The sequence below is a fragment of the Ursus arctos genome, unplaced genomic scaffold (assembly GCF_023065955.2).
Source record: "Ursus arctos isolate Adak ecotype North America unplaced genomic scaffold, UrsArc2.0 scaffold_23, whole genome shotgun sequence".
Taxonomy (NCBI): domain Eukaryota; kingdom Metazoa; phylum Chordata; class Mammalia; order Carnivora; family Ursidae; genus Ursus; species Ursus arctos.
This window is the reverse complement of record NW_026622908.1, coordinates 41,428,558-41,449,979: the sequence shown is the minus strand read 5'-3', so window position 1 is coordinate 41,449,979 and position 21,422 is coordinate 41,428,558. Positions and strand designations below refer to the sequence as shown.

The 21,422-nt window shown below is 58.6% G+C and overlaps 5 protein-coding genes across 8 annotated transcripts; 3 read left to right on the top strand and 2 right to left on the bottom strand.

Moving 5' to 3' along the window:
- The first annotated feature begins 34 nt into the window (after window positions 1-34).
- SYVN1 (synoviolin 1) lies at window positions 35-7,344 on the top strand. 3 transcript variants are annotated; one of them, XM_057317360.1, is made up of 17 exons: window positions 195-277; window positions 389-473; window positions 1,109-1,257; window positions 1,487-1,579; window positions 1,670-1,822; window positions 1,964-2,012; window positions 2,444-2,547; window positions 3,160-3,286; window positions 3,385-3,484; window positions 3,571-3,636; window positions 3,726-3,842; window positions 3,939-4,102; window positions 4,379-4,507; window positions 4,602-4,751; window positions 4,829-5,015; window positions 5,866-6,017; window positions 6,099-7,344. In XM_057317360.1, the coding sequence occupies exons 3-17, from the start codon at window positions 1,126-1,128 to the stop codon at window positions 6,203-6,205; spliced, it is 1,830 nt and encodes a 609-aa protein (XP_057173343.1). In that variant the 5' UTR covers window positions 195-277; window positions 389-473; window positions 1,109-1,125; the 3' UTR covers window positions 6,206-7,344. The 3 variants fall into 3 exon arrangements, with proteins under 3 accessions (XP_026339049.1, XP_057173343.1, XP_026339047.1); XM_026483264.4 differs by lacking the exons at window positions 195-277; window positions 389-473 and adding an exon at window positions 35-138; XM_026483262.4 differs by lacking the exon at window positions 389-473 and having other exon boundaries at window positions 199-277.
- Window positions 7,257-10,958, bottom strand: MRPL49 (mitochondrial ribosomal protein L49). The gene is made up of 4 exons (XM_026483270.4): window positions 10,829-10,958; window positions 9,695-9,845; window positions 8,724-8,848; window positions 7,257-8,602 (listed from the first exon to the last, which is right to left on the bottom strand). Exons 1-4 carry the CDS (start codon window positions 10,904-10,906, stop codon window positions 8,456-8,458), a joined length of 501 nt encoding a protein of 166 aa, XP_026339055.1. The 5' UTR covers window positions 10,907-10,958; the 3' UTR covers window positions 7,257-8,455.
- Window positions 10,959-11,057: 99 nt separating this feature from the next.
- Window positions 11,058-12,609, top strand: FAU (FAU ubiquitin like and ribosomal protein S30 fusion). Its single transcript, XM_026483271.4, has 5 exons — window positions 11,058-11,175; window positions 11,432-11,514; window positions 11,615-11,759; window positions 12,185-12,240; window positions 12,436-12,609. The coding sequence occupies exons 2-5, from the start codon at window positions 11,440-11,442 to the stop codon at window positions 12,559-12,561; spliced, it is 402 nt and encodes a 133-aa protein (XP_026339056.1). The 5' UTR covers window positions 11,058-11,175; window positions 11,432-11,439; the 3' UTR covers window positions 12,562-12,609.
- A 98-nt stretch (window positions 12,610-12,707) lies between these two features.
- ZNHIT2 (zinc finger HIT-type containing 2) lies at window positions 12,708-18,901 on the top strand. The gene has a single exon (XM_057317362.1). It carries the CDS (start codon window positions 15,407-15,409, stop codon window positions 16,598-16,600), a length of 1,194 nt encoding a protein of 397 aa, XP_057173345.1. The 5' UTR covers window positions 12,708-15,406; the 3' UTR covers window positions 16,601-18,901.
- On the bottom strand, window positions 16,786-21,336 carry TM7SF2 (transmembrane 7 superfamily member 2). 2 transcript variants are annotated; one of them, XM_026483267.4, is made up of 10 exons: window positions 21,112-21,336; window positions 20,509-20,705; window positions 20,357-20,411; window positions 19,806-20,000; window positions 19,623-19,726; window positions 18,255-18,374; window positions 17,999-18,167; window positions 17,684-17,764; window positions 17,476-17,598; window positions 16,786-17,163 (listed from the first exon to the last, which is right to left on the bottom strand). In XM_026483267.4, the coding sequence occupies exons 1-10, from the start codon at window positions 21,161-21,163 to the stop codon at window positions 17,003-17,005; spliced, it is 1,257 nt and encodes a 418-aa protein (XP_026339052.1). In that variant the 5' UTR covers window positions 21,164-21,336; the 3' UTR covers window positions 16,786-17,002. The 2 variants fall into 2 exon arrangements, with proteins under 2 accessions (XP_026339052.1, XP_057173344.1); XM_057317361.1 differs by having other exon boundaries at window positions 21,228-21,318.
- Between the last annotated feature and the right edge of the window lie 86 nt (window positions 21,337-21,422).

Sequence of the window (21,422 nt, the reverse complement as noted above, 5' to 3'; positions counted from 1 at the left end):
CGGGCTGCCCTATTCCGCTCCGACCGCCTGTCGCATCTCTTGCTACGGCCTTGGGCACGAAGCCTCGATCCGGTGGTGGGACCACCGCTCCCGGCACCACGGAGGGTGCGCGGTGCGGCCAAAGGAAGGGTGCACTTGGTACGATCCGCACTGCTCCCCACCGGAAGTGAGGTGTCTCACTCCCGAAGTTCCGGCTCGCAGGGGGTGGGGAGTGTTGTTAACCGGGGCCGCCTCCGCAGTCGCGGGGATCGAGCGGGCTCGCGGCGCTGGGCTCCTGGTGAGTCGGCCGGGGTCGGGCCCGGGTTGTGGTTGGGAGTCGGGACCTGGGCCCTCCCCTGGAGGGCTCCGGGGTCGGCGCTCCCCTTCAGCCCCGCTCGCGGCTTGTCAGCTCGCCGTAGACCTCCGGCGTCCGCGCGGCCGCTGTCCAGAGGCTGGGCCCCGCCTGCGACGCTCGCAGCTCCTGGCGATCACAGGTGCGGGGGCGCCCCGGGTCCCTCTCCGTGCCGCGCTGCATCCCGGCGATCGGCCGTTTCTCCGCTGCCCCCGAGAGAACACTGCCCCGGGGGTTGGTGGACGCCAGGGTTCCAGGCTGACGTACCCCGCCCGCTCCCGCGAGGCGCGCGTCGCAGCTGCCCACCCTGGCCGAGCTGTCATCGGCGCTGTCGCCTGCCCGGCTGCGCCCCCCAGCGCCTGGCTTCTCCCAGTCCAGGCGGCACGTTCTTGCTTCTGGAGGTTTCTGCGTTTGCATCCTCCCCATCATCTTCACTTTAGAGGCCGTGGTAGCGGTTCCCCCTCCTCCAGCACGTTCGCCTCTCCTCGAGCCTCCCTAGAGGCGGCGGCTTGGCAGGCGGCGTGGAAAGCCCTAGATTTGAAACAAGACGGACCCAGGCTCCAGGCCTTGCGTCAGTGGGCTCGTAACCCCTTTGAGCCTCCATTTTCTTATTTGTAAAATCGGGGGAGCATATGCTGTTCTTGACGTCACGACTGTGAGGGTGAGGTGAGGCGGGTTTTTTTTCCCTCCTATTCGGTGACACTGCGTGTCGGGCGCTGTGCTGGGTTTGCACGGCGTGCGCCCCGCACAGGTCATTCCTTCCCTGTCCCCACGCAGGTCTCCAGGCCAGGACGATGTTCCGCACCGCAGTGATGATGGCGGCCAGCCTGGCGCTGACCGGGGCCGTGGTGGCTCATGCCTACTACCTCAAGCACCAGTTCTACCCCACTGTGGTGTACTTGACCAAGTCCAGCCCCAGCATGGCAGTGAGTTCAGGGCTCAAGGTGGGGGGGACTCCCTGGGAGGGGAGGAGGAGTCCGCTTGAGGCAGGGGCGGAGCTAGAGGTCAGGTAAGTGGGAGAGACGCGAAGTAGCCCACTAGCTGCCTGACTTTGAATTAATTGGGGATGGGGCCATGGGGAGGTTCCCGAATGACGAGCCCCAGACATAGCAGAGCAGAAAGTGACCTCAAACCATAGCCTCTTCTCACTCCTAGGTCCTCTACATCCAGGCCTTTGTCCTTGTCTTTCTCTTGGGCAAAGTGATGGGCAAGGTGTTCTTTGGACAGCTGAGGGCAGCAGAGATGGAGGTAAGAGGTTCATGACTCCAGAAGTGAGGGGCAGGGGGCTGGGCAAGCAGAATGTCTTGGGTTCCTCATCATTCCTTGTCCACCCCCCAGCACCTTCTGGAACGTTCCTGGTATGCTGTCACTGAGACTTGTCTGGCCTTCACTGTCTTTCGGGACGACTTCAGCCCCCGCTTTGTTGCACTCTTCACGCTCCTTCTCTTCCTCAAGTGTTTTCACTGGCTGGCTGAGGACCGTGTGGATTTTGTGAGTTGGGTCAGGGGGGTTCTCTGAAGCAGATGGGAGCCAGGGAGTGCTTGGTGGGTAGGCTTGCACAGTGAAGGCTGGGTTGGGGATGTGGGGTGAGCCCCGGCCTTCCTGATGGGCCCCCTTTCTGCTCTGCCTCAGATGGAACGCAGCCCCAATATCTCCTGGCTCTTTCACTGCCGCATTATCTGTGAGTGAGATCCATGGGAGGGGAGAGGAGGGAGCTGGAGGGAGAAGAGGCACCGTGGACAATTGGAACATGACAAGTCACTAACCATGGTCCTCTACCCCAGAGCACAGGCGTCCCCCTCAACCCACAGCTGTACAGGAAAGATAAATTGGGAAGTTAATTTGCATCATCTCTGCCCTGTTCCACTCCAGGGCTTCTCAGCTGCCCAGCCCCTTAGCTCTTGGCCTCCTCACCTGGAGCTCGGGCCGCTCTAATACCCTCCCAGGCAAAACTGGAGTTCCCAGGGGGCTGGGGTCAATGGAGTGTGCCACCTGACTAGATGGCTAGGGCCATGGTGGGCTTGAGGGTGTGAGGGAGGGGTCTTAAAGCCGGAAGTGGCTGTTGGGCCCTGGGCTGACCCCACCAACCCCCCATCTGGGGGGTCCCCACAGCCCTTATGTTCCTCCTGGGTATCCTGGACTTCCTCTTCGTCAGCCATGCCTATCACAGCATCCTGACCCGTGGGGCTTCAGTGCAGCTGGTGTTTGGCTTTGAGGTAAAACTGGCTTGGGAGGTTGGGAGGACAAGCCCACCGAATGTGCCTTCAATAAGCCAACAAACCCTTACTGAGCACCTGTTCTGGGGCCAGGCCTGTGCAGGCCACCAAGGAGCACCCATCAGTCAGTCTCAGCTCCCGCCCTCCACACACAGACACCCTGGAGGAGGGGAAGCACAGAGAGGCACGTGTGGGGGAGCAGTCCTGACCTGGCACTCAGGGAGGGCCTCCTGCACATGGACCCCTGGGGGAGCTGGCCTTGACAGTGGGAAGGAATTAGCTTGATGGACAACTGGGGAGGTGTGTCCGGTGCTAACAGCTCCCATTGGCCGAGTGCTCGCTTGTATGCTAGACCCTGCGCTGAGCACTTGACCTGCATCTTTTCATCGGCAAAGCCATGTCGTTAACAAAGGGACGGTTAATTCTGTCATTTGGCAGACAGGCCGGCGGGGCTGGAGAGGTCTGGGGAGTGGACGAGCTGGGAGGACGCAGCTGTGGCCGAGCCCGGGTTGGTCTCACGGCGCCCCGCCCCGCCGACTCCCGGGCTCCGGCAGTGTGACTGCAGCCTGGGGGAGGTGTGTGCTCATGCCCCTGCGTCCCCTCTCCCTCCAGTACGCCATCCTGATGACCATGGTGCTTACCATCTTTATCAAGTACGTACTGCACTCCGTGGACCTCCAGAGCGAGAACCCCTGGGACAACAAGGCCGTGTACATGCTCTACACGGAGCTGTTTACAGGTGAGGAGAGCCCGGGCCTCCCCGGACCGGACCAGCGTCCCCGGCCCCGCCCCCCAGGCCCTGCGACTGCTGTTCTCTGCACCTCCCCTTGCCCCCAGGCTTCATCAAGGTTCTGCTGTACATGGCTTTCATGACCATCATGATCAAGGTGCACACCTTCCCTCTCTTTGCCATCCGGCCTATGTACCTGGCCATGAGGTAAGCCCGGCCCGGCCCGGCCTGCCCCTGCCCCGGCCCTTATCCGCACCGCCCTCACCCAACTTTCACCAACACCGGCCTTTCAGGCAGTTCAAGAAGGCTGTGACAGACGCCATCATGTCTCGCCGAGCCATCCGCAACATGAACACACTGTGAGTGGCCCGCCTGCGCTCCCGAGCTCTGCCCCGGGCTCCCCCAAGACACCTCTGGTCTTGACCTGTCCTTGGCCTGTCCTAACTAGGTATCCGGATGCCACCCCGGAGGAACTCCAGGCAATGGACAATGTCTGCATCATCTGCCGAGAAGAGATGGTGACTGGTGCCAAGAGACTGCCCTGCAACCACATTTTCCACACCAGGTGGGAGGGGCCCTGGGGAGCCTGACACCAGGGGGGAGGCTCTGGAAGGCAGGCCCCCAGGGACCTGCTAGCCATCACCCGGTGTTGACCCCACAGCTGCCTGCGTTCCTGGTTCCAGCGGCAGCAGACCTGCCCTACGTGCCGTATGGATGTCCTCCGGGCATCACTGCCGACCCAGTCACCACCGCCCCCGGAACCTGCAGATCAGGGGCCCCCGCCGGCCGCTCACCCCCCACCACTCCTGCCGCAGCCCCCCAACTGTGAGTGGCCCCCTCACTTGGCCATCCAACACGCCCTGTAGAGTACTGGCCCCGAGCTGGGTATGGGAAACACTGAGGTGAATCAGACTCCCTGTCTTCTAGAAGCTCAGTCTGGGCGGGGAAGCGGGTCGTGGTCATGTGTCATATCGTGCTGAGCTGCGAGAGGCCCTTGGGAGCAGGGACAGAGTTCCTAAGGGCCAGCCCCTTCTGTGTGATCTGCGTCTGTCTCACTCCGGACCTTTTCTCACTGCCCCGTGCTCTGTGCTCTCTTTGCAGTCCCCCAGGGCCTCCTGCCTCCCTTTCCTCCAGGCATGTTCCCGCTGTGGCCCCCCATGGCCCCCTTTCCACCTGTCCCACCTCCCCCCAGCTCAGGAGAGGCTGTGGCTCCTCCATCCACCAGTGCAGGTGAGTGTCTTTTGGGGACCGTGACAGCCAAGGGGTGGGAGGAATGGCAGCGGGGGCCTCTTAACGCTCCCCAACTTCCTGTTCTTACCCTCAGCGGCCCTTCCTCGGCCCAGTGGAGCCGCCACCACCACAGCGGGCCCCGCCGCCTCGGCCCCTGGCTCCGCCCCCGCCCCGGAGGCCGGCCCCGGCCCAGGCTTCCCCTTCCCTCCTCCCTGGATGGGCATGCCCCTGCCTCCGCCGTTCGGTAAGCGGAGCCGCGCTCGGGGCTGCTGGGCAGGGTCGGGGGTGTCAGGCCCAGGCTGAGCCTCCGCCTCTCTCCAGCCTTCCCCCCGATGCCCGTGCCCCCCGCGGGCTTTGCCGGGCTGACCCCGGAGGAGCTGCGGGCTCTGGAAGGCCACGAGCGGCAGCACCTGGAGGCGCGGCTGCAGAGCCTGCGCAACATCCACACGCTGCTGGACGCCGCCATGCTGCAGATCAACCAGTACCTCACCGTGCTCGCCTCCCTGGGGTACGTGCGCGCCTCCCTGCGGTACGTGCGCGTGCCCGGCCGCCCGCGGAAGGCTCCCGGCCGGGGTTCTTGGTCCTTCTCCTGCCGGCCTGTGACGCCCGTTGATTCAGGCCGGCCTGTCCGTAGACACACCAGGATCTCCAGGTTCTCGAGGCCTGTGTCTCTTGCTGCCGGAGGCCTGCCTGGGTCCCAGGAGGACTGACGTTCATGAGAGAGCTGATTTCCAATCTTGTTCCTTTATGTTTTTCTAAAATCAAATTAGTCCTCGTTCTCAGGGCTTTAGTTCAACATGTCTACCCTTCTCACATACGGTGACCCGGTGCCTGGGAACCACTGACCCTGATCTGAGTCAGCAAATAAAAAAGTCACCGAGAGCCAGCCTAGCCTAAGTTCAAGTGCTGGTCCCACCACTCACTTGCTCGGTGAGCACGGTCACCTTATTTGAATAGAAGAGTTCTAAGTCCCGTCCACAGGTCACGTGCACAGAGTGCCTGGCACACAGCAGTGACCGCACAGGCTTGGAGAGGAGCTGGAGTCTGAGATTTGAGTGTGGTTTTGGTCAGTGGAAAGTCTCTGGGCGCCCCGTGAGGAGCCTGGCACCCCACTAGACGCTGTGGTTTCAGAGTGAACAAGGCCAACAGTTGTCGCCAGCGAGTGCTTTACGGCCCATCTGTAGCAGGGGCTCACGATGACTCCCACGACACGTGCTCGCCTGTGTCCGCTGCTAACTTGGGCTGCAGACGGACGTCAGTGCTGACGCTGCCCCGCAAGGCTTCCAAGGGGCAGAAGAACTGCCCAATCACGCCAGGATGTCAAGTCCTCACCTGCCCCTTCCTTCTCGTCTTCCTAGGCCCCCTCGGCCTGCCACCTCTGTCAGCCCCACTGAGGAGACGGCCCCTGCAGTTGTCACCGCTGCCTCCCCCACCAGCATCCCCAGCTCCGAGGCCACCACCCCATCCCCTGGAACCTCCTCGCCAGCCCCTGAGCCTGAAAAGCCTCCAGGTAGTCTCGGTCAGCCTGGGGGTGGAGGGTGGGAATGGGGAAGGAACTTCTCTCGGTCCCACTTCGGAACTCTGTCCCCAGCTCCTGAGTCAGTGGGCACGGAGGAGCTGCCTGAGGACGGGGAGCCCGACGCAGCGGAGCTCCGCCGCCGCCGCCTGCAGAAGTTGGAGTCCCCGATTGCCCACTGACACTACCCCAGTCCTACCCCTGCCTCCACTCTCTTGAGCAGCCCTTGCTGTAACACGTCCTGCCACCAAGTGCCCGCTCCCTCTCTCTGTGCACCAGGGAGTAATGACCCCCAGCTCTGAGACAAAGGAGGTGGCATCCCCTAGGCCAAGTGGAAAGACGCCTGAGGCCCCAGTTGACTCCAGCCCTTCCAGTCCTGGGCAGCCATGGGGATCTTGGGTCAGTTCCAGCCTTTCTCTCCCACCTTCAGCCTGTTCTGCTGGGGCCGTGAAGGCAGGAAGGCGCAGTCTCTGAGAAGCCCTCTACTCCCTCACCCCTCTCTGGGAGAAGGGGCAGTCCCTCCAGGCCCCACTTGTGTGTGTGTGTGTGTGTGTGTGTGTGTGTGAAGTCGCTTCAGTGCTGAACAGTATTAGCTCCCCGATCCCATGTGTGAACTTAAGGGGCTGGAGGCAGGCCAGGAACTTGCTCCCTGGGCCACCCACCAAGACTGGTACTGCTGTCCCTTTTCTTACCTAAACTCCCTAGAAGCCCTTTGTGATGGTGGCTGTGTCACTCATGCCCTGTGGTGTTTCCGTGTCTTACTGGCAACTGCACAGCCCAGGGAAAGGGGGGCTCGAGGGTGGAGGAGCAGGGGGGCAGCACTGAGGTGCCCCTCCCCTCCCCCCACGCCACCGTCTCCCTGTGGTTTGTCTGTCCCGTGGGACCGTTCCTGGTCTCACCCAGCAACCACTGCCCAGCCTCCCGCCAGGCTGAGGGCTCATGTGTCTGCTCCCGAACCACTGCACGCCGCAGAGTCCGTGGAAGCCACTTCTCGACTTCCAGAACTTCTCTGGGGTTTAGAAGTATTGGAACTACTTCCTTGCTGTTGTCTTTTGGCTTAAAATGGTCTTTGAACTTGAATGCTTGACCCTAGGAAAGAGGAGCAGGAGTGTCATGCTCCTGGGCTTTCCAGTTTAGAAAAGGCACTGGGCCAGGCAGGGACCACAGGAGCCGAGGCCCGCCTGCCCGTCTTTTTTTCCCTCGGTTCTGTGTTACAAGAGTTGCTGGAGACAGTTTCAGATGATTATTTAATTTGTAAATATTGTACAAATTTTAATAGCTTAAATTGTATATACAGCCAATAAAGACTCGCATTAACGACTGCTGGAGCTGGAGTCACGGGATCCGCGTGCCAAACTGCTCTTTCTTGCTCAGGCTGCCGACTTCAGAGTCCCCAGGGGTGTGGGTTTTTTTAGACAAGTCATTAAACTATGATGAAGAGATCCCCATTTAGCATATGAAAAAACTGAGTCCCAGAGAGGTTAAGTTCCCTGCCTTAGGTCAGAGGACAAGTAGGGGAGCCAGGCTTCGAACCTTGTCCCTAACCAGCTGGAGGGTGGGATAAGGGTGGGAACTCAGGCCTCTGACCTTTGTAACTCCCAATGATGGGGCAAGTGGAACAGTTCATTGGCTGGGGGTGGGACGGGATGGCAGGGGCAAAAGGCCAGCACGTTTCTTCTTGCAGAGCCCCTGTCCAGCCTTGATACCAGGCCAGCAAGCCGGGAAGGCAGGCTCGCTCTGTTGGATGCTCCTGAGCACCCCCTTGTGAAGAGACCAGCTCAAGCTAATCGCTTAACTTCTCGGAGCTAGAAATGCAGTCAGACCCAACTCCTCCCCTAGAATGGAGCCAAGGTGACTGGGCCTTCTACTTCTCCACGGGTAAGAGGAATGAGCCCAGCGGCTGACATGAGCCCTCTATGCCTGTGCCCAGCACTGCACTTGGAACTGAAGACCTCCGGGACCCATGCCTGAGTCCTCTGTGTTCTCCATAGCCTCCACCAAACCAGGTCCGGCCTGGAGCAAGGGCTTGAGAATGTCTGCAGTGGTGGGGGTCTGAGGGCCAAGGAAGAAATGTACTCAGTGGGTTTGCCCTGTGCTACCCTCCCCTAAAATGGATTGGGCTATTACTTTCACCAGTCAACAACCTCCAGAATTTGAACAGCTGAGCCCAATGAGCTCCCACGAAGGCAGGGTCTCCACTGTCAGACAGCCCTCCCTCACTGCTGGCCCCTGTGGAGAGGGTCCCGTTCCCCCTTAATGTGAGCGAGGCCTGCTCTGAAGCCCTTTAGCCCTGACTCTGCCCTGCCCAAGCTCTTAGCCCTGACATTTAGACTTCCCGTCCTAGTTGCTCCAACAGTCACCTCCCTCCTCCTGAGACCCCCCTGGACTCCAGTCTGTGGCGGATGCTGTCATGCAGGCTGCTCAGCTGGGCCTCAGAAGCCCTTCTCCAGGAGCCAGGCTTTGAGCTGCTGGTCAAAGTAGCCCTTGACCCACAGGGTACCTGTCACCTCATTGACCTGGGTGACAGGTGTCTTCCCCAACAGTGGACTCAGAAAATCTTCCACATCCTTCTGCAGGGCCTGGGGAGGGAGGTGGGGAAGATGACAAATCAAGCCTGGTCAGACCACCCCCTCCAGTAGACTCCCATCCCTTCAGCCCTAAAAGGGTCAGTATCAGCCCCTGACCCATGCCCTCACTTACCCAGATGTCCCCCTCCACCTTTCGGATCACAGTCATCTGGCGGTTGCCATGTGTGATGTCCTTGTAGACGGGGATGTTGTGCATTCGAGAGCGCCGCACAAAGTAGGGCAAGTTGGGTGGGGGGTCTGTTATACGGAAGAATGGTGAGAAGCCAAATCTCCCCAGGCTTTATGCCACCTTAGCCGATGCCCTTCCCCTCACAGTCTGCAGAGAATCAGTGCACCCAATGGTAAAGCCACCTCTAGATTTCAGATCAGAAGACCTGCTCTTTCCCGAAATTTAAGCCAGGACCAGTTGGCTTGCCCTGGTAACCTCACAGACCCAGCACAGGGCCTGGCGGCAGAAGGTGCTCAGGGAGAAATGAAGTTAGGGCCATGCCTCCCTAGATCTTTAGGTCCCCATCTGAGGCCAATCCTTGCACTTCTCCCCTGGATCAGGGAGGCTACTATCAATCTCTGGCGCAAAGAAATGGGGATTTACAGCACTGAACACCTACCCTACCACATGCCGGGCTCTGTGCTAAGTGCTTTATGTACTGAGCAGATTATCTCCATTTTGCTAAAAATTGAGGATGGGAGAAGCTAAATGACTAACTCATGATCACACTGGCAATGAAAAGCAGAGCCAAATTTGAACCCAGAACTGCCCAACTCCCAAGCTGTGCTCTCAATTATGGTACAAGGCCTACTGGAGTGGGAGTGGGGGTCCCACTCTTAGCTCTTCTCTCTATGCTTCACTTTTCCTGAATGGGAAGACCTCATCCCGCCAGTGTGGCTGGATGGGTACTAGTAAAACAGGGCTGCATTCCCAGGCCCTCCCTTGAACATGAGACAGATGCTAAGCCCTGAGAGACCTCCACACAAGTCCCAAACCCACTGGGGAATCTAGAGCCTCAGCTGGTGAGGTAGACCAGTAGGGAGAGAGAGGTTTCCCCCCTGTAAACCTCAAGCCATCCCCATCGCCCAGCTCACCTCTGGGTGGCTGCCAACCACTGGGAGTGGGATAGTGTTCGTGCTTTGGGGGCTCTGGGATGCTGGTAGGGGGTAACAGGCGCTCCACAAACTGGTATTCATCCACAGACTCCACAAAGCTGGGGTAATCAGGAGGCCCCTGGGTCTGGCTCTGAGGCCCAAAACAAAAACAACCATTGCTCCCATCGGCCCACCCACTACACACCCACCCAACAAAGAAGAGACAGAACTTAAGTAAAAAAAGGAAACACTACAGGTGCAAAGAATGGCATAAATAAAAGCCTGGAGATAGAAAAGCCCCAGACTTCAGTTTGCCAGGGTGGAGGTGAGTCTGGAAAATAAATTCAGGCACTCTGAAAGGCTCGCCTCTCTCGGAACGTCTGTGGGACTCAAAAGTCAAAGTCAATTTACTGTCTGACCGACATAGCATTTTTCAGGATTTTAAAGTTTCCTCTAAGTATTCTATTGAAACAGTCTAGTTCTGGATTAGGCACTTTCAGCAATCGTAATAATCCCACTCACAATCATCCGATATGACCCTCGCTTACGTGTAACATTTTGGCCTCATAGAAACACTGCCAGGCACTGGACTAAATGTATTACGGGCACTGACTGTTTTGACTTAATTCTTACAATGACACAAGTTAGGTATTTTATTACCCCCTTTTTCCATCTAGGAAAAATTAAGACATTAATAAAAAATCTACCTAAGGTAATTCTCCGCAATCTGTCCTCCCATCCTCCAGCCTGAGGATCCTTCTTGGACACTTCTCCCAATAGATGCCCTGGAGTCCGGACAGGCCCCGGGGTTACGAGAAGAGGGAAGGAGAATGAAGTGGCCCGTATAACATAAGAACTCTAGGTTCCCATTAGTGTCGCCAATGACCTAAGGCCGACCCCTGCCCTGTGGAACGGCATCCCTCTAAAAAAAAAAAAATTAGGAGTCGACGTGCAGCCCTTCCCAGTTCTGACTAACCCAAGTTGTCCATCAATCAGGTTCTAAGCCCCACACAGCCAGGCGCACTGCAGGCCCTGTACCTTGCCTCTACCTTGTACGTGAGCTCCAGGGTTACAGGAATAACAGCGAGATTCAACGCAGCCCTCCTCCCCCACCTCCAGGCTCAGCGTTCTCACCAGCCGCCGTAGCCCGCAGCCCGGCTGGACGCCAGTTCTCCACCCTCTCAGCGCAGCCCGGAACATGGCCGCAGCCATCTTGAACTGTTCCCGTACACTGGCCGTCTGCGCGCGCAGCCGGCCAGGTCCCACCCCTTTCTGGGCGCGCCCCCGGAACCAAAAGAACGCCTGCGCAGAGCGTAAAGAGGTGGAGCTAGGACTGCCGTGGGCGGTACAAAAGCCAAAGGCTCTAGCGGTCGCTCAGCAGTGACGTGGCACGCAGCAGGCGGTGAGGACGTGCGCGCCCTTGCTTCTTCCTCTTTCTCGACTCCATCTTCGCGGTACGGGCTGCGGTGCCCGCAGTTCAGGTAAGATTCGGGCCACCGCTGGATCTGGAAGCCTAATAGCAGGTTGGCTGCGAAGTCAGAGGGCGCGAGAATAAAAGAGGGACAGGGTGTGTTCTGAGGGCCAGCTTCCGGTCCCAGCCGACCTCCCTGGCAGGCCTGGCCTTACCCACGTGAGATCCCGCGACCACCTATATCCCGGCGCGATCGGTGCCGCCCGCTGCCTTCCCCCGACCCCCTCTCTCCCAGAGCATTCTTTTACCAGCCTTTCTTTCTTCAGTCGCCGACATGCAGCTCTTTGTCCGCGCCCAGGAGCTACACACCCTCGAGGTGACCGGCCAGGAGACGGTCGCCCAGATCAAGGTAAGGCTGCGTGGTGCTTCCTGGGCGCAGTCCTCTGGTGTTCTTCAATCTCCACCCCCTCCCGCGGGAACGCTGATGAGTCTTATTTTTCCCCCCGTAGGCTCATGTAGCCTTGCTGGAGGGCATCGCTCCAGAAGATCAGGTCGTGCTCCTGGCAGGCACGCCCCTGGAGGATGAGGCTACCCTAGGTCAGTGTGGAGTGGAGGCTCTGACCACTCTGGAAGTAGCCGGCCGCATGCTTGGAGGTGAGTTGGGGAGCTTTGAAATGTTTGTAAGCTCAAAATGAGTGTGGAGTGTGGAGTTCAGTGTCTTAACCCCAGGGTGGTTCTTCCTGTTTACCTTCCTCATGAAGAGGTCCATGGGAGACTGAGCCAGAGCCTAGTTCTGTTTCAGTTACTTACTAGTCCCTTGTTTGCTCACTAAAATCAAGCCAGACTAGATTCTCCAAGGTGCTTTTCAGTTCTTGTTTAAAGTCCATCTGGAAAATCCTGAAGTGAAATCCTGGAACGTACTGTACTAAACACTCTTGGTCAGAGGTCATATCTTTGCAACTTTGTTCTTGTTCCGTGATGGTCCCTGTTTATCTTTAAAGGCTTGAGTTGAGGGAGAAAGGATTCTGCTAGGTGGGGCCTTCTTGCTCTCCTAACTACCTACGTCCTTCCCACCACAGGTAAAGTCCATGGTTCCCTGGCCCGTGCTGGGAAAGTAAGAGGGCAGACTCCCAAGGTAGGTGAGAGTATTAGTGGTGGTGTTTAGACTTTGGGTTTTTGTTTTTTATGTGCGGGCTTTGTTTTGTTTGTTTTTAAGCTAAGCCAGGACCTTTGGTCTTTCCTCTGTTTGCCTTCTCCCTCCCTGGAGTTAAGACTGAGGGAAGACATGGAAGAGGTTAACCAAGGTCTGATCATCCCTTCCTTTTCCCAGGTGGCTAAACAGGAAAAAAAGAAGAAGAAGACAGGCCGAGCCAAGCGACGGATGCAGTACAACCGGCGCTTTGTCAACGTCGTGCCCACTTTTGGCAAGAAGAAGGGTCCCAATGCCAACTCTTAAGTCCGTTGTAATCCTGGCTCTTCCCAATAAAGCCACTTAGTTCAGTCATCTCGTTGCTTCATCATCATGTGCAGGGCCTCAGGGAGATACACGGCTTCTAGGGCTGGTGGTGTATTTATTAGAACAGAGGCCTGGTTCTGGGGTCTTGGCGCTGTCAGGTTGGAAGAGGCAGGGGCCCTCAGCTGGGTTGGGGAAGGAGTGGTAAACTACAAGAAAAGGCTTACCATGAAAACTGGTAACCCCAGATGGCAAGTCTTCAGGGGGAGAGTTGAAATTTCCCAATGCGAATAACTTGATAATTCCCAAATCCCTTTTTGTTCTTGTTCTTTTTGTTTGTTTGTTTTTTGGATGATTGATTGGAGAGAACAAGAGCGGGGCAGAGAAAGAGAATGTTCGAGCAGGACCCCCCCCCACCCCCACTGAGCATGGGGTTCCACACAGGGCTCCCATCTCAGGATCTGAACTGAAACCAAGAGTCAGACCTTTAACTGAATAAGCCACCCAGGCACGCCCGTTCTTGTTCTTTACACAGAAGATAGGAGTCCTCTGTGGGAGGACTGTGGAGGCATCAGTAGAGAAGTTTGAGTAGAAGATCTATCAGGGAAGGCCAGTCTGATCTTTCCTGAACTTGGGACCAGCCTTAGTGGCGCCCAGGGCAGGGGTCTAGTATGTCCCTACTTTGGAAAGTATGGGGCGACCCTAGTGGGTGGAGGTCAGCAGTGCCGGCCCTGAAAGAATTCACCCGAGGCAAAACAGGAGATGGAAGTTTATTGGGTACACTGCAAGGGAGCAGCGGGCAGGACTGCAGAGGAGAGGCTCTGCCAGGAGTGGGGGTGGGGGGGCTGTAGTTAAGGGGGAGGAGGTAGGGGAATACGTGGGACTTTACCTTTTTTTAGTACCCATGCCTGGTTGTAAGCAGCCCATTGGGCAGCGAGGGCTTATGGCTGTTTTGAGGTGGGTCGCCTTGGTGGACCTGTTTGCATTCGGCTAGGTGGTCACTGTGGGCCCTTCTACAAGAACTTACTTGGGCTTCCATTGCCCAAGCCTGTGGCCTAAAAGCGGCCTCTACAGAAAGCATTGCCTGATTACATTGGCATTGTGGTAACCTTGTTTGTACCTCCGCCTGGCTAGCTAGCTTCATTAACCTAATCGCAGCTCAGGATGGTGGGTTGGTTGAGTGTTCCTGGGAGTGGAATTCTTTGGTACTGATTCAAGGTTCCCCTAGCAACATGGGTGCCCATTTGTTCTGTGAAGATTTTTGAATCAGCTGGTGCTTGGAATATAGTATCACATGAGGCGAAGACCTTGGATCTAGACTTGGACTACCTTAAGTTTGAATCTTTGCTTCATTTATTTTCTGACTGTCCAACCTTAAAATTACTTAATTTCTGCCATCATGTCTTGAGAGTTGCTGTGAAGAATAAACAAAGGATGTGAAGGTCTTAGATCAGCACCTGCCACATAGTAAGTGTGCAAGCGCATAGGCTATTTTTATCTCTAGTAATCTTTAGAAACGCCCTTCTAGGCGTTCTGATTCTTGTGGGTTAAGTGAGGAAGCTAGTTAGTTAACAAGTGTTAAGAGCCTCAAAGTAAGCAGGGTGTTAATGAAAGAGGGCTGGTTGGGGTGGGCAGACATAACAGCCTAGGGAAGGTCTCTAAAGATGGGATGTGTGAGGCCTGAAACCTATCAACTGGATGATGAGAGAGGTGCAGCCCAGAGAACTATGCAGAGCTGTGTGGTTTTGTCAGACATGGACAGGAGTTCCGGTTTGAGTCCAAGTGCAATGGAGGCTCACCAAGTACAGGGAAGGGTTTAAGCAAGGGCCTGATGTGATCTGACTTGTGATCCAATACTTTCTCTGGCTGATTTTTCCGGGTGGCTGGCAAGAAAGTTAAGGAACCAGTTAAGGGACTAGTAGCTGAGACCACCAGGGATAATGGGGGTGTAGAAAACGAGCAGACTTAAAGTTCATCAAATCCTCCCAGATCTTGATAGGGAAATAGATGATGCATATGGAGATAAATACAAGGTGTGTGAAGGCAGAACTTACTGGGGGTTGGTAAAAGAACCAGAGCTCACTTTCGTGGGTGCCACGGATCAAGTCCTCAGGGCTCTTGACATGGTTTGTGTGGATTATCACCCCCACTCTACCACAAACTTAGCTCCATTAGGACAGCAAGGACCCCATCTCTTTGCTGCTTGATGTGCTTTTGGCACCTAGTATGGATTCTGCACTTTAACGTTGTATGAACCATAGATTTGGGGCGGGGCGGGGGGGGGAACAAACGAGCTCAGGTATCTGTTAAGTTGCTTTCTTCTCAAGAGGGGAAATGCCTCACACACACACACACACACACAGTCTAGGCCAAGTAGTCCATCTTCACCTTTTTTCTACACTCCCCTTTGTTTGTCTGTGTCCCCTAGTAGAATGGCTGCCCTTCCAGCGCAGGGATGCACCTCATCCCCCTTGGGCTTGGCGCAATTAGGGGCCTAGAGTAGGTGCTTCGCAAAGATCGATTTCCGCCCGGGCCCTTTATCGTGCTAAAAAGGGAACCACTAGGGGGCAAGCTGGTACCAGCGGAGCACCGGCCCGGTGCGCTCGCCCTCCCTCCCTCACCGCGCAGGGCGGGGCCTGTGCGTCCCGACCGCTCCTGCGCCTGCTCAAACGCTATTTGACAGAGGGGTGGGGCTTGGCTTCCGAGTGTAGGCGGAAGTTGCCGAGAGTCCTCGGGATTTTGACTACGCTCCGTCGGCCTCGCAAGGCGCCGGAAGTAACCGATTAGCACCGGAAGTTGGCCGGCGTGGCCTGTGAGCGTTCGCAAGTGGCGCGGGGCGCCAGTCGCCATGGAGCCGGCCGGGCCCTGTGGTTTTTGCCCGGCCGGGGAGGCCCAGCCCGCGCGCTACACCTGTCCTCGCTGTAACGTGCCCTACTGCTCTCTGCGCTGCTACCGGGCGCATGGCACCTGCGCCGAAGACTTCTACCGGGACCAGGTGCTGGGAGAGCTCCGCGGCCGCAGCGCCTCGCCCAGCCGCCTGGCCAGCGCCCTACGGCGGCTGCGTCAGCAACGCGAGACCGAGGACGACCCCGAGGACGCAGGCCGCGAGCCTGGCCCGGCTCCAGGCGGCCTCACCAGGTTCTGGGAGCTGCTCGCCCCGGCCGAGAAGGCGGCCTTCGAGCAGCTGCTGAGCCGTGGCGAGGCCGGGCGGCTGCTGCCCCCGTGGCGGCCGTGGTGGTGGGGCCGCGGGGCCGGGCTGCGGCTTCTGGAGGAGGTGGATGATGCTGCGGGCCGTGACCCTGCGGAGTTGGAACCCACCCCCGCGAGGACGCCACCGGAACCCGTGAAGGAGGCCGCCGCCGAGCCGTTCCTCGAAGACGCTCCCGAGGCCTGTGCGCCCACCGTACCCACCCGGATCCCCACGCTGGCCAGCCTGAGCCGCAGCCCGGCCTCGCCGCTCGTGCGCTTCCAGCTGCCCAACGTGCTGTTCGCCTACGCGCACACTCTTGCCTTGTATCACGGCGGCGACGATGCGCTGCTCTCGGACTTCTGTGCCACGCTGCTAGGTGTTTCCGGAACCCTGGGTGCGCAGCAGGTCTTCGCCTCTGCCGAGGAAGCCCTGCAGGCCGCAGCCCAGGTGCTCGAAGCAGGGGAGCATCCGCCTGGGCCTCTGGGCACATGGGGTGCCATGCGCGAAGCCGCTCGCATCCTGATGGGCAGAGGCCCGACCGACCAGAAAGGCTACACGCTGGCAGCCCTGGGGCACTTGGCACAGACCCTGGGCCGGGCCCGGAAGCAAGCTGTGGCCACGGAAGAGCGAGATCGCCTCTACCGGGCGCGGAAGAAGTGCCAGTTTCTATTGGCTTGGACCAATGAAAATGAGATGGCCCTCACACCCCTGGCCCTGGACTGTGCCAGGGCCCATCGAGCCCATGCTGTGGCGGCCGATGAGGTGGCAGCCCTCACCCGGGAGTTGGAGCAGCTTTGGGGAGGCCCTCTGCCACCTGCTCCAAGAATTCTCATCGAGGAACTCCCTGGCTGAACTGGGATCTGTCATTAATAAAGCTGTGACGGGTCTGCCCTGTCAGCAGTGCCTGCTTCTGAGGAGCAGCTATTGTCCCCCCCACCCCCAGACTCGGGCCCACAAGCCACCTCTCGGCTTGTCCTGGATCAGAGCTGACCCAGCCAGTTTGTAAACACCCTGGCCCCAGAAAGGGAGCGAAGTGGTACCACGGGTTCCAGACGTTTATCCCAGGAGACAGAGCAGCCCCTCCACTCCCATTTTTGGGCACTGGCTGCCTTTCTCCTTGCTCCAGAGCACCTCTCTGAGGCTGCTGGTCCCTGCTCGCTGGAGCTCAGAGCAGGGTGGGGCCCAGGCGCCTGGTGCTGGCTGCGCTGACAGCTGGGTGGGCACGTGCCCCGCTCGGGGGCCAGTGGAGCCGCTTCAGTAGACGTAGGGCAGGATTCGGTAAGGCACGCGCCGGCAGTACTCGCGCCAGGCCAGGCCGTACTTGCGCAGGCACTGCTGCTCGTCCCGGGCCTCGCGGTGCACCAGCAGTGCCGTGAAGTAGAGGACGTAGAAATAGGGCAGCAGGTGAGACACTCCTGTGGGGAAGTGGAGGCTGTGACCGCCCAGCAGGCCCCCAGTTCACGAAGGTTTCCACTTCGAATGGCTCACAGGGACATTGGGGCTCTGGTGAAAGGTCCAGGTCTGCCGCAAAGCGCTGGCTCAGCTCGGCAGATGGAGGTCTGCCCCCAGCCACTCACCGAGTCCGTTCCCAGCTTCCTGACTGCTCCCTCCACTGGGGCGCATCCCCGTTCTCCCTTCCACACCCAGACTGGGCACCCTGTGGTCACCACCTCTGTCCCTCACACGCGTCGCGTGGCCTCCGTCCTGTGCCCTCCCAACCCACTCACCACAGGGCAAGGACCAGGCCAGAGCCATGATGAGGTCTCCAAGGTAGTTGGGATGGCGGACCATACCCCACCACCCAGACACCAGCAGCTGCCGCCCCGTGGCTGTGGGGATGGTCTCAAGGCCTGGGGAAAGACAGGGAATGGGATGGGGACCCGGAGGAAGCCCAGCTGCACCCCTTCACTCATGGCACCTAGAAACCCAGCTCACCAGCCACTCTGGGGTCAGAAGGATTCTTCCGGAAGGTGTTCTTCTGGGAATTGGCTCCTCGGAAGATGTAGTAACCAACAGCTAGGGGAAAGCACGAGCAAGTGGTCAGCGTTGAGGTTTAGAGCCTTCTACCTGACCCTGACCATCCACCCACAGCCCAGTCGGCCTGGAGGCCTAGGACCCAGTCCTTCCCCCACCCCCCAGGCCCCAGGCCCCAGCCCTGTGTTAGAGGAGCGCCTGAGGCTTAGGACCTCCCCAGTGCTGAAGAAACAGAACACAAGGAATGAAAGCAGGAGGAGCCCCCTCCTAACCGACCATTGATGAGGCAGATGACTGAGGCCATGGGCAGCCCCAGGGGCTGCGGGTGGTGGAGCAGGAACTGGGCCTGCAGGCTGTAAGTGAAGGGTACCCAGGCTAGGTCCCCAAAGGCCAGCATGAAGCCAAAGCCGTCGTGTGTGATGTCCATGGTGGTGAGAACAGCCTCCTGCAGGGATGGGACCCAGACACACCAGCTTAGTCCCCGTGAGGTCCTCAAATGCCCTCCCTGCCTCTTCCCACAGTCCAGCCTCACCTCATGCCAGAGGGCATCACCCACATAGAGTAGCTGGAAGCCATTGACCAGCCACATGGCCAGGGAGGGACTCCCCCGAAGTTCCGCTTCCTGCATCAGCAGGGCCAGGTTGATGAGGACCTGGGGTTGTGGAAGAGGGAGGACATGGCAGTCTGTCCCCAGCCGGCCTCCACGGAGGTGGCAGCACCTAGGTGGGGCAGTGGCCAGCCTATCCCCTTATCTCTCTCGGCTCTCAGTCACTAAGTCCTCGGCCTTTTGCGGAGTGGATCCAGCCCCTGTACCCCGGGGCAAAGCCTGCCACAGATGCTTCTGGAGGTGCTCCCTGCCTGTGGGCTCTTACCATGTCGCGTAATGTTCCTTTGGGGAGAGCAAGATAGAAAGCCACTGGACATTTCAGGCTTGAGGATTAAAACAGACCTGGTTTTGCATCTCCGCTTTGCCACTTGGGCAAGTTGCTTACCCTCTTCAAGGTAAGTGCTTACCCTCTTCTACCGCCTCCCCCGCCCGCCTTTCCTCCACCCCCTGTGGAAAATAGATAATCATGGACCTGCTTCACGGAGCTGCGGACTCGCTGACACAGTGCATGGGCAGCACAAAGCAGGATGTGTCTGGCACATAGGAAATACTCATGAGTAAACCTGTCCTGGTAGCACTGGGTTTGGTGCTGTCATTAGCGTTACCACTTCTCATCCTCACAACCTTCGCAGGCAGTTCTGACTTTATCCCATTTCACACACGGAGAAATCACCTTGGAGGCCAGGGTGCAGATCCATGGTGGCCCCTTGGCCTCCTCTCCCTTCTAGTTTCCAGGGTGACATGAGGGACCTTGCCCAAGAGACCCTTTGGGAAATCATGATCACCGTCCAGCATGGGTGATTATAACCCCAAACCACAGCTGGCATGTCCTCAAGGCCACTAGTGATGGACAGCTTGCTACGCCCAATGCTCAGTCTAAAGTTCTGCACTGCTAGGACCAGCAGGCAGCCTAGCATCAGCCTCTCCTGTCCTCAAAATAGATTGAGCTTGATTTATTTCAAGTCGCACCTGCTCACCTAACTCCCTCCATGCTTTTTCTCCCTACCATGCAGCACGCCTGCCATGCTACATGTATTTCACTTATGTTTTGTCTGTCTTTCCCAATAGAATGTAGGCTTCATGAGGACAGAGATTTTTTTTTTTCTTTCCTGTAACTTTTTTTCTCCTTTGTCTCCTTATACCTAGAGTAGTGCCCAGGGCACTCAACAAATATTTGTGGGATGAATGATTAATAGTTTGCATCTGCTCAATAGCGGCCCTGCCCTGTCCTGCCCAAGCACTGCTTACCCATCCCACCCCTCCTCCTGGCCCGCATAGCCGTGCCCAGCATACCCAGCCGATGAGGCCAGGCCGCAGTTCACAGAAATATTTGAAGTCGAAGGACCAGATGCGCGGGTTGAGCTCCCGTCCCAGGAAGAAGTCGTAGATGGGATTGCCTGCAGAATAACGGAGGCTGAAGATGCAAGCCAGCACCCCCATCTGCTTCCGTCTGCACCCTACTGGGACCCCTCTCACCTGAGTTCCCCCCAGGTGCCAGGGCCGAGGCAGGGGCCACCAGAGCCTTCAGATAGAGAAGGAGGCTGAAGATGAAGGCGGTGAGGGTGGCCGCGAAGGCCAAGGGCAGGAGCATTTCTGGGAGCGCCCCCAGAGGCAGCCCAGCCGACACAGCCAAGCCCACCAACAGGGCTGTCAGCACCAGGGCCTGGAAGCCTGAACCACAGTACACAATGAGTCCTGGGGGCTGAGCCCCTACACCTCTGCCCTTCCCCTTCACTCCGCCCCCCAACAACACACACAGTCCAAAGCCCAGGGGCGTCAATGACCCTGCCCTTGGCTTTCAGTGGGTCACCCCAACCACTGCTCATAGTGTAAGAGCAAATGCTGCGGTGGGGGTAGAGGAACAACGGTTGTGGAGAGGGACAGTGAGGCTACCCGGGACGCAGAGCGTAAAATAGGCATCTAATGGAGCTTGGGGGTGGGGGCTAATCTCCACTGGGCCTAGAGCTCCACCCCCGCTGGCGCAACTCTAGCGCAAGCCCCCCCCCAACCCCCCAGCGTCCAAGCACCGTTAATGGGGTAGCGCAGGCGACTCTTGTCCTTCAATTCCTGTCCCTCGGCCACCTGCGGGCACAAAGCGGCTCTGGTAAGGGGTGAGAATGTCTTCTCTCCCGCGGAGCCCCCTCCCTCCGCCCGCCTCCCCCGCGAGCCGCGTCCACACCTTGCGTGCCGGCAATAGGTAGAGAGCCGCCTGAAGGCCGAGCCAGGCGAGCCACAGCAGCAGCGTCTGAGGGCTCCACAGCACTTCGGGTCCGGGCAGGTAGGGGGGTGGGCCCAGGAGGCGCGCCGGGCCCGAGTGGGCCACCAGGAGCAGGTGGAACATGGTGGCAGGAAGCAGCAGCATCAGCGCCGCGGCGCCTGGGGACGGGGGGCGATGGCGTCAGGCGTCCCCTCCGCAACTGCCCTCCGAGCCGCCACCCCAGGTGCCTGTCGTCTCCAGGGCCCCCTCAGCATTCCCACCGCCCTCTTCCATATCCCGTTGTCAGCCCTCAGCCCCTTCCCTGATTTCCATCTTGGGCCCCACCCCCTCGCTCCCCCCAAAGATCTTGCTCCTGTTCTCGGTACAATCCTCCACTCCACAAATCCGGTGCGCAGCCCCCTCCCCAGACAGTCCCCCGGACCCCCAGATCCCTCTGCCTCTGGAGACCCTTCAAAGCCTTCCATTCTCAGATCCTGCTCCTCTGCGACCCCCACCCCCACCGCCGTTTGCAGTTCTCCCCGCCCTCGCGGAGCCTGACCCCAGATTCCACCCCCGCCCCATTACCCAGGGGTCCCCCGAATTCCAGCGGAGCCCGGGAGCCCTGAGGAGAGGCCATGGTCTCCGCTCCACCGGGAGAGGGGTGAGGGTACACAAGGGTCCGTCAGAGAAACCCAGGCCACCTCATCCCGCAGGCCATGAGCTTGGAGACGCGGATCAGCCAGCTGCACAGACACCTGCTTGATCCCTGAGCTCGGACTACTACCGCTCGAGTCCCGAGGTCTTTAAGTGGACCCACCCCCGGCCCATCCTGGGCCCAGCCATCCAGCCAATCGGTTTGGGGGGCGGGTCTGACGCGCGTGCCTCAGGAGCCACCT